At 34.8% G+C, this 10,785-nt stretch overlaps 2 protein-coding genes across 3 annotated transcripts; one reads left to right on the forward strand and one right to left on the reverse strand.

Moving 5' to 3' along the window:
* Positions 1-1,183: 1,183 nt before the first annotated feature.
* LOC123707681 (B-cell receptor-associated protein 31-like) lies at positions 1,184-2,454 on the reverse strand. Its single transcript, XM_045657955.1, has one exon. It carries the CDS (start codon positions 2,213-2,215, stop codon positions 1,595-1,597), a length of 621 nt encoding a protein of 206 aa, XP_045513911.1. The 5' UTR covers positions 2,216-2,454; the 3' UTR covers positions 1,184-1,594.
* Positions 2,455-2,556: 102 nt separating this feature from the next.
* On the forward strand, positions 2,557-10,785 carry LOC123706947 (metaxin-1). Of its 2 annotated transcripts, XM_045656608.1 has the most exons (7): positions 2,557-2,730; positions 2,810-2,956; positions 3,244-3,513; positions 3,691-3,925; positions 4,093-4,247; positions 5,884-6,000; positions 10,471-10,785. In XM_045656608.1, exons 1-6 carry the CDS (start codon positions 2,653-2,655, stop codon positions 5,995-5,997), a joined length of 999 nt encoding a protein of 332 aa, XP_045512564.1. In that variant the 5' UTR covers positions 2,557-2,652; the 3' UTR covers positions 5,998-6,000; positions 10,471-10,785. The 2 variants fall into 2 exon arrangements, with proteins under 2 accessions (XP_045512564.1, XP_045512563.1); XM_045656607.1 differs by lacking the exons at positions 5,884-6,000; positions 10,471-10,785 and adding an exon at positions 4,711-5,571.

The raw sequence follows: 10,785 nt of genomic DNA on the forward strand, positions 1-10,785 counted from the left end.
GCGCGACGCAATACGTAACTTGCAACCAATGCCGAGACAACCACACAGCAACACAAAACCCATATTCGTACACCGCGACCTGCAAACATGTGAATACGTATTCGTACGCATAGACGCCGTAAAGAAGCCATTACAAGCACCTTACGACGGACCCTATCGCGTGCTGAAACGAGACAGCAAGATATTTACGCTGCAGTTACCTAACCGTGAAATGAATATCTCTATCGACAGACTCAAACCTGCCTACACTATCGCCGAGCAAGATGTGCCTACTGATACAACAACGAGTACCTGCAACAAGCAAAACACATCAAGTGCAAGCGAACTACATGAACCATCAAATAACCTGAAACATCAAAATGACAACAACCTGAAACAACGAGACACTGGGAACACCTCAATACCTACAAGAACAACTCGCCGAGGCCGCGTTATACGCCTGCCGGTACGCTTCGCTAGAGGGGGAATCCTGTAGGTGTTTAGTACGTGTCGTAATGAAACAGTGATATGTACTGACAAGGACAGTTGTAAACGTTATCGTCATGAAACAATAATTTGTTCTGAAAAGAACAGTTAATTGGCGTTATCGTTAGACCACAATATCCAACTGAATCGAATCTGAGAATCGAACAACTGCTCAGAAAACACAGGCAGTGAATCTGAATTGTCAGGAGTTGAACCTGTTATGAGTGATAACAGGCGATGTCAATAATGTCTGAACTTTTTTATTTTGTCATTTTATTAAAAAATAAACTAAAAGTATATTGGTTTTATTAACGTATGGATATAGAACTGTCACCAAAATATATACCTAAATTTAACCCCCTTATTGATAAACCTTCATGTTATAAATAATCAATAAATACCTACTATCGCAAGTGTCGAAGGGCCTAAAAGATTACTTGAATTTTTATGCAGTTAGTACATCACTATGACGTCATTACAGCAAGGTGCCTAGTTAACTTCTGCATGTTGTACACTTTTTATTGAGCACACTGTATATCTGTACAATATTTTACATTGAAAATTAATAACTTTTTAAAGATCCCAATATCATATACACTATGTATTAAGGATGAAACAATCAAATTAAGCAACTCATTCTATGAATTTAAATCTTACTAAAAGTATTGGTCTTTGTAAAGTTGAATACATATCAACTATTAATAAATCATATTTTATTTATTAGCAATATATTTAATGATAAAATCAAGTAAATAACAAAACATAACACAGCCAAATGTTAACCATTTACAAAATTACAATAAAGGCTTATAAAATATTCTATATTAATAAAACAAAATTATTGGTAGTTTTAGTTATAAAGCTACTTTAACAGTAACTTTTAGGCATAAGTGCAATTACAATGCATAAATAAAGTATTATTATTTCTAAGAATTTCAGCACCTTACATAATGTAACATTTAAGTAAATGTGGCACAAAAAAATAAACTCAGCATTTTCTATAACCTAATACAGACCAAATTCGAGTACTAGTACAAAAAACCCAGTTTATCACTAGAGTGAGAGTTGTTATAGTGGCATTTAAATATGTTTACTTTAATTAATCTCACTTGGTTATGGCGGTTAGATTTTATTCATCTCCTTGGCCACTTTTGTTACCTTGCATTTCTTCATATTTTAACCGCCACATTGTAGCTTCTGCCTCTAATTCTTGAACTCTTAACTTTTGTTCATCCAATAATGCTTTAGTTAATGTAAACTTATGTGTCAATACTGCAATATCTGAAGCATCTTCAATTTTATGTTCTATAAGAGTAGACTTAGCCATTTGCACAGTGTCTTCAGCCTTCATAATTATTTCTTGAGCCTTTAACTCAAGTTCATGCTGTATTATGATCATGGTCACAAGTCTCCTTATTACAAATGCAAGAAATATCGCAAAACCCGTAATATAGAAATTTCTTTGTGCTCTAAATAATTTAACATTACCTTTCATTTCATTTGTTAGATGAACATGATCAGTTGCGTGAGAATATTTACGCATCTCTCTGACGGCATCCATTAGGAATAGCGCAAGAACTCCCAGAAGAACATAGAAATATACAGCTGCTTGTTGTTGAAACATGGAGAATAATCGAGAACGAAAAAAGGTATGCCATTTTCTAGGGCTAAATATTGGTAGAATCATTACAGTAACTATGGCTATTTCAAAATAAAGATAGCCAGCGATAAATGTCCATTGAATCGACATTTTAATATTATGAATAATAATAAAAAAATGCGAAGCCGGTTGCACTACTTTCTTGTTATTTGCACAATCACGATATAAACAAGTTTCCCTAAAGGTTTATATTGACGAAGGTCGTGTTCAATGCCGATTCAAAATAGGCAATATGATACTTTCAAGCAACCATATACAACCACAATAAAATCATTTAAATTAAATAAAACAGTGCGTAAATCTCAGATTTTTTAAGTAATTCTTGTAAGTTCATGTCACATTTAAAGGTAAACTAACAAATGACATTAGCCTCTGTCAAATATCATTTGAATTTTGATGTCATAATGACATTGTCATTGCAGTCAATAGTAAGGTCTTTCCCCAATCGGACTATAATTATTGAGGAAAAAATTATAATATTCTGAAATGTTCTTTAAATTTTCAATTTCTTTAGAGTTGTGCTAATTATGAATAACATAGAACTAGATATATGGCGAGGAGAATGGGGCCTTGCCTCTATAGATATAGAATGCCTTAAAGTTTTAGTAAGTGTAAAAGTCTAAGTTATAATATAACCTTTCCTATATAACTACCAACCGGTTAATAACTTTTAATTTTTTTCAGACGTACATGAAATTTATTGGTGTACCTGTGCGAGTTCGAGAAGTAAGCAATCCATTCTTCACACCAAAAGGAACATTGCCTGTTCTGCGAGACGGTAGAAAAGCTCTGACGAATTTCGAAGAAGTTGTAACATATTTAAAATCTTTAGTAAGTCTACTGGCGACTGAACTAGTTGAATATCAGTCAGACATATAATGTTTGTGTAATGTGTGGTAGGATTACATATTTACCAAAAGTCTGTTATCCCTTAAATAGTATCTTATTATAGCAAACAACCATTGAGAGGTAGTTCAATTTATCTATAGATGAATCTTAGTTGGTGCAGAGCTTCAATTGAATTAGATAAAATTCAATGGATTTGATTTGACATATCCTAAGTTTCTATGCATACTGAGTCAAGTGCAACAGTGTCAAATATATATTTATATTTTTAGGATTATAGCACAGATGTTCATTTAAATACAAAGCAAGCAGCAGAAGCAAGCGCCTTCACACAACACATTAGGGAGAAGCTTTATCCTGCTTACCAGTTTGCATGGTGGGTTGATGAAAAGAACTATGCAGATCTTACAAGACCAACATATGCTAAGGCACTTCAGATTCCTTTTAATTTCTATTATCCATCTAAATATCAAAAGGCAGCAAAAGAAATGATTGATGCACTATATGGAGAGCATACAGATTTGAGGGAAATTGAGAAAACTGTAAGTTTAGTTCAATTATTGATAATGTTGCTGAGTATCAGGTCAGGAAAAATACTAATATGCATTCATACCTTTATAATTTAATTTATTGACTTTCAGTACATGTACTTTTAGACTTACGTTACTTATTTTACAATCAATTAACCAAAATATACACAAACAATTACAATGTTTTAGGTCTATAGTGAAGCTGAAAAATGCCTTAAAACACTGTCAGATCGGCTTGGTGAAAGTGAATATTTCTTTGGCAATCGTCCATCATCATTTGATGCAACTGTGTTTGCATACCTGGCACCCTTATATAAGGCACCTTTTCCAAATGGGACACTGGCAAGCCATGTGAAGGGCATTGCCAACCTTACAAGATTTGTTGCAAGAATAAATCAGAAGAATTTTAGGCATGTCACTGATGGTGAGTATTTAATCGAAAAGAAGCAAAGTATTATTATTATTGTAGAACGAAACAGTGTCTCAAATATCTCAGACTAAATGATGCTATATTATACATTTTCTTTGTTTATTTTTTATTAATTAATTCAATTATATGATAGCGTAAGTTTTTATTTTATTTTATTTCAGAATACAACAAACAAAATGCAACGAAACAGTCAACAGGGACCCAATCTGATCGAGAAGCTGCCAATTTTCCTAATCAGACTCGAAATAAAATACTAGCTGCCATATTTGCTGGTATTGCCATGACTGGGTATGCTGTTGCTAATGGCATGTTTCAGGTGAGATTACTTTCTTTAGCATCATTTAATTGATGATAATATGACTTAATGGTAGTTGAGTAAATATGTTTTAGAATTTACAAACAATTTTGATTAATTAATTTAAATTGATTGTATTTTTTGTAATATCATTGGTGTTATAAAACATACCATCATACTTAGACTTATAAAGTGAATTATTTTTAATGTGTACTAGCGACCTTCTTGTCAGTTAAAAGTTACCCACTTATATCTCTCTCTGATAGTATCTATAAATATTAAAACTATTTGTACCTTTGGAGCCTTAACCTTCAGAATCGAGATGTAGCTAAATATCATATCCAAAAACTTATTGATATTTCATACGTATTCTCACACTGTAAAGAACATTTATCGTACAAGCATTATGCCCTTTTCACCATATTATCTCTGAAACGTATGGTAAAGTTGTAATCTTATTCATTCTCATTTGTCTGTTTGTCAGGATTTGAAAGAGTTTGAGCATACGCAAGACTACAGCGATATGTTTGAGAATGAAGCGGACGACAACTGACAGGCTGTCCTTGTCGCAGAGTGGTGTACCCGTAGACATTTATTATATTATTTCATTACACATTTCATCTCTCCTTGTAAGTCTCCAAATTGCGAGGAGAACATTTTAGTTATTTTTAATTTCGTCTTAATATTATTTTCGTTGATTCAATTATTTCGTTCTATATTAGCAGTTTTTAATTGTTTATGATTTTGCATTTACATATTAGATGCTGTTTATGTTAGAGAATTATTATTGTTATCATATAACATGCGGAAACTTTTGTTTTATTTACTAGCCATTCCAATTCTATTTTATTAATCTCAATCGTACGATGAAGTTTAATTCAACTCAAAGAATTGCCCAAACGTTTAGAGAAATTATGGTGTTCTTTCCATTGCTTTTTATTAGTTAAAGAGAAAAGCACTTTGGAGCTAAAATTTACACTGTTAACATGTTTATTGTTCCTAGAAATATATATTTTAATGTCAGTAGGTAAATATCATTTGTTTATATTCAATACAACAAATTGTTCATTGCAAGGAACAAAACAGACTGGCTAAGTGCATTTATATTAAAAGGAATAATATATGTAACGCTATTTGGAATAGTAAATAGAAGGGATGCAATTTGAAGAGCGTACTAGTTATTATAGAATATGTCTATCACTGAATTTGACCAAAGGTTCTTAATTATGGGAAGAATAGTAAAGGAATAGGCTTCAATCGATGCTTGTGAGTAGTATGTAGAATGCGATTGTGTTTGAGCTGAAGAAAGAATTTGTTTTTGAGTGAATAAAATATTGTTTGTTGATTCCGTCTTTTATTTACCAATAAAAGTTCTTGGGTATTAAGTCAATACATTTTTAGCTTCACATAATTTTTTGTGTGAGTGTGAATTTGAGGTTTTGAGACAGCCACACAAACGGTTGGAACAAAATCTGAATATACCAGATTTAATAAACTAATTTGATCTCTAGACACATTGCATCTATGACTAACACTGAACATCAGGTGACACTGCCTCCAATAAGTAATATTGAGCAAAACATGTGTGATAAATTAATTAATTCAAATACCAAATTGCAAGAATATTTACTTATCTAATAAAGAATACCACTTGCAGCGATGGTCATCATGGAGTTGGCAGAAAACGGTGTCGCTCAATCGGTTCCGAATAGCGAAGAAACATTTCGAGAAAATTAAAAGGATCAAAGCTGCAAGGGAAGAATCTGTCTAGTATAGTAACTGTACGAGCCAAGGCTGTACATTTTGCTCACTCAGGCTTTCTTAGTTTATAAGCGTGATGATCCCTATGTACGTGCCAAGGTTCGTACATTCTTGCTCATTTACAAGCTTGACAAATTCCTATGTTTGTACGTGCCATGGCTGTACATATCGATCACTTATAAGCGTGACGATTTCCAAAATCGTCGGAGTTACGTCCCGAGAGTATAGCCCGACGCAGGCACTCTCTTCTACATTCGTTCATAGCGAACTAAATCATGGGAGTTACGTCCCGAGAGTATAGCCCGACGCAGGCACTCTCTTCTACATTCGTTCATAGCGAACTAAATCATGGGAGTTACACCCCGAGAGCATAGCCAGACGTAGGCACTCTCTTTGACTGTTAAATTGTATTCATTCGGTATATAGCAATTAGCACGTCATTATTTCGCTCATATTCTATTGTAACACGCGAGTGGTAAATATAGAGTAAATCAATAAATCTCTATTATTTGAAGCATCCCGTTGACCCAGGAACCGTACATTTTGGTCCTTCGAGCTATCCGGGAATAGCGGGTCTTTCGCGTTCAGTTGATCGCGTTCGCGTTTTACTCCGTTTTCCTGAAGATCGGCGCCGTGGAAAAACATCCTACTGCTGGTTCGTTGGGTCATCAAGCAAATCAAATACCATCATCCGCATCAATAGAAAAGAGGAGAGCAACGTTTTCAAGGATCCAGACTAGTCCAAATATATCGGCGTCCTTTCAACCTAGTACAAGGCGACAATCTTCAACGGAGAGAGGTAAACTGCAGTAAGCCCTCTCCCAAATTTTTTCAAGAATCCAGACGGGTCAAAATATATCGGCGTCCTTTCAACCTAGAACAAGGCGATGGACGTCAATCTTCAACATAGAGAGGCAAGCGACAGCGCTCGGTACAGTAAGTCCTCTCCAATTGTTTAAAGCACAGAATGTATCCTGGAGGTACAAGCATTTACAGAGAAGCGTAGCAGAGAAGCAAGCAAAGGGTCTAGGAGGTCCTTTTAAAAGATAATAAACAATCCCGTATCCGTCAACACGGTGTGGCGGAAGACGTCGGGTAGTAATCTACACGCAACATAACAAGAAGAGGAAAGCATCCATTGCAGTAGGTAAGTCCTTTCCATTTGTTTTGAGCACTATAATTCTGAGAATTATCTCATTTATTCTGAGCATTTTATCAGGCAGAAGCGAATGGTAACGCATTGTCACTACGTATTTTATAAAACATTCGTTTAAGAATTTACTAAGTATATTATATATAAACTAGTTAATAATATATACCATAATGGAGAATTTGTTCCAAGCTTCTTTCACTGACAGCCTGAAATCCTTCAGGTATTCAAAAAAAACCGAAGAGTTGCTTCGTAAACAAGCAGCTTTATTTAGGTCCTTTGATAGTATGTTAGAACTATCTAATGGATACTCGTCATTGGATAAATATGATCTTGAAGAAGCCCTAGAAATATTAAAATTCCGATGGGGGTTAATCTTTAAAACCCATATCGAAATAGATGCTGATCTTGGAGGCTCCAACACGGAGTATCAGAATAAATTTTACGAGCAGGAAGCTATATATAGGCACCATAGAAGAGAGATAAATCTCAAATTGCATTCTAAAAGCCTACAGAAGAATTTTCTAGAAATTCATATGGAATCACCGGTACTTAGGCATTCACATAATTCAAAAAATTCATTATATGCCTTGGAAATGGCTAATAATCAAACCGGACAAGACTTAATTGCAAAACAACAGCGACCTTCATCAAAATGTAGCATCAGCAAAAAATCGCTGTCGACGCATTTCAATAAACGAGGAAATGAAAATAAAATACAATATTGTCAATTATGCAACTTATCTAACCATGGCCTGTTTAATTGTCAATCATTTTTAGCAAAACATTTTAATGACAGGGTTGATACAATTTTAAGATTGCAGCTTTGCACAAATTGTTTATTTAAACATGAAGTGGAAGTTTGCTTCTCGCATAAAAGATGCATGATTTGTTCTCAAAAACATAACACGATCCTGCACGATGCACTATTTAATTTAAATTTAAATTATTCTACTACGCAAGAAGAGCAATCATTTCAATATAAAATGGAAAATAAAAATTCTTCGTCTTCGGCAAGGGTGAAAGAAATAGCAGGAAATGGTGACAAGCACAGTACTTATGCAGATATTGGCCAAGGAGGAGAATTATCCAAATTAGTAAGGAGCGTAGTACAATCGTTATCTTCAGAGAGCATAGAACATCACAGCTTCATTTCCGGGGTAGGAGAGACCTTTCACAAAAGTACGGATCAAATTACGCTACTCTCTACTAAGGAGAAAACTGGTAGTAAATTACCTATGGATAAGCACAGTACTTATGCAGATATTGGTCAAGGAGGAGAATTATCCAAATTAGTAAAGAGCGTAGTACAATCGTTTACTTCAGATAGCATGGAGCATCATGGCATCATTTCCGGGGCAGAAGGGGGTCCCTTACAACATAATACAGGTCAACTTACAATGACCAGTTGTTCAGTTCATAATAATAACCCCAATGTGAGTACCAAAAAGAACATTGATGGTAAATTATCCATTGAATCTATTAGCAAGCCGACATGGCAACCCATAGAGCAGCAAACGCAACTTGATTGTAAAGTAAGCGAAGAAGATAAATCACATCGCGTTAATGTGGGTATCAAGAGAATGAAATGCTTACAAGTCAAGCAAGAAACAGAAGATAAACAAAACTTGTCTTCATCCATGTCTTCTACGATTAATAAAAACCGAAATCGCAGCTTAGTATTATCTAAACCTTTGTTGGAAGCACCGATTAAAGTGCCTACGGGGGCGTATTTGCAATGCAACTTAACACAAGGGTCCGACAAGGTTGTAAGAAACAATAGAATCATAACTAGAAACAGTAATAGGAAACGTTCGCATGGATCAAAAAAGGTGGTACACAAATTAAATGTTTTGCCTATCAATAAAGGCAAGAAATATATTAAGCAACAAGCATTCGTGAAAAAGCAGAAGGTTCGAAGTAAAAAAGGAGTTAAAAATAGAAAGGAATTTACAGGAAGGTCAAAAAGAAAGGTCAGAAAGAGTGATATCTTTCGTAAAAGGGGAAGATTGCGAAGCGTTATCGCTCCGCACTATCGCAGGTTCACCGATTCAGGATTTCATAAAAGTAACATACAGCAAACTTATTCAGTAATGCAATCCTATGAGTCCAATATGAGTAACCAAAGGAAAAGAAAGAAAAGCACCATCTATAAAATTATACTTAAAATTCCTTTAAGCATAAATAAATACAGTTCCATTTATGTATAACATACATCGTCGAAACTTTACATTCAATATTGAGTGAAAGTTATTATTACATATTTAATTTTATAACGTGAAAAAGGATGAATAATATAATATCATAAACAATACATGGAATGCCAGTTCAGCAAAATATCATATGTTAGCTAGTGGATTGACCTACTGTGAAAGACGTCAAATACAATGAATAATATTATGTAGATATCAAATTACCGAGGTACGGTTGCATTTTATAACAATTATATTTAACCTAGGTCATGGTTTCAATCAACAACACAGTAATGTACTTTTATGCTCATGATAGTTCTCAGAATGTGCTCAAGACAGGTAGTGGATAGGACTTTACGATCATATAAAGATCAAGAGACGTCACGGAGCAGTAGGTGTCGCATCAGCTGAACCAGCAGCCGGTTTCGCAGTGGCGTCAGGGAGACCCACCCGGGACCGGACTCCGATATTTCTTAGTGTTAGTGATAGTGCCGTGGAATAGTATAAGAAGTGTTAACATAAGTTTAGAGACTGTTAAACATTTCCTTAAGTTAAGCATATAATGGTTTCATATTGTAAAGCACTACATATTCATCTTGCACTTTTTGCCTGGGGGAGTATGTACGAGCCAAGGCTGTACATTTTGCTCACTCAGGCTTTCTTAGTTTATAAGCGTGATGATCCCTATGTACGTGCCAAGGTTCGTACATTCTTGCTCATTTACAAGCTTGACAAATTCCTATGTTTGTACGTGCCATGGCTGTACATATCGATCACTTATAAGCGTGACGATTTCCAAAATCGTCGGAGTTACGTCCCGAGAGTATAGCCCGACGCAGGCACTCTCTTCTACATTCGTTCATAGCGAACTAAATCATGGGAGTTACGTCCCGAGAGTATAGCCCGACGCAGGCACTCTCTTCTACATTCGTTCATAGCGAACTAAATCATGGGAGTTACACCCCGAGAGCATAGCCAGACGTAGGCACTCTCTTTGACTGTTAAATTGTATTCATTCGGTATATAGCAATTAGCACGTCATTATTTCGCTCATATTCTATTGTAACACGCGAGTGGTAAATATAGAGTAAATCAATAAATCTCTATTATTTGAAGCATCCCGTTGACCCAGGAACCGTACAGTAACATTACATTAAGACAAAATTGATCTCAGGGGTTAGCACAAATTTCATTTGTCAGTTAATAGATATTGGACCTCATATGAGTGGACTAAGGCCTAATATTAATAGCATTCGTATTTTGTGTTCACACCGTAATTTTACTATGCCAAGCTTTACAGAGATTTATAAGAAATTCTATGATACTTGTACTAAAGCCAAATATCTCATTCATTAGACTTTCTGATATAAATTCTTTAATTTGTTGTACATACGAAAGAATATGTTACTATCACAAGTAAAGATGAAGATAAGATAAGAGAGAAGAAGATATGTAA

This window comes from Pieris brassicae, chromosome 3 (assembly GCF_905147105.1).
Source record: "Pieris brassicae chromosome 3, ilPieBrab1.1, whole genome shotgun sequence".
NCBI classification, from domain to species: Eukaryota; Metazoa; Arthropoda; class Insecta; order Lepidoptera; family Pieridae; genus Pieris; species Pieris brassicae.

Coding starts and splice junctions, on each gene's coding strand:
- LOC123706947 (XM_045656608.1), top strand. CDS start 2,653: ATGAATAACATAGAACTAGATATATGGCGAGGAGAATGGGGCCTTGCC. Junction 3,926..4,092: donor TTTTAGGCATGTCACTGATG/GTGAGTATTTAA, acceptor ATTTTATTTCAG/AATACAACAAACAAAATGCA. Junction 4,248..5,883: donor TTGCTAATGGCATGTTTCAG/GTGAGATTACTT, acceptor TACCACTTGCAG/CGATGGTCATCATGGAGTTG.
- LOC123707681 (XM_045657955.1), bottom strand. CDS start 2,215: ATGTCGATTCAATGGACATTTATCGCTGGCTATCTTTATTTTGAAATA.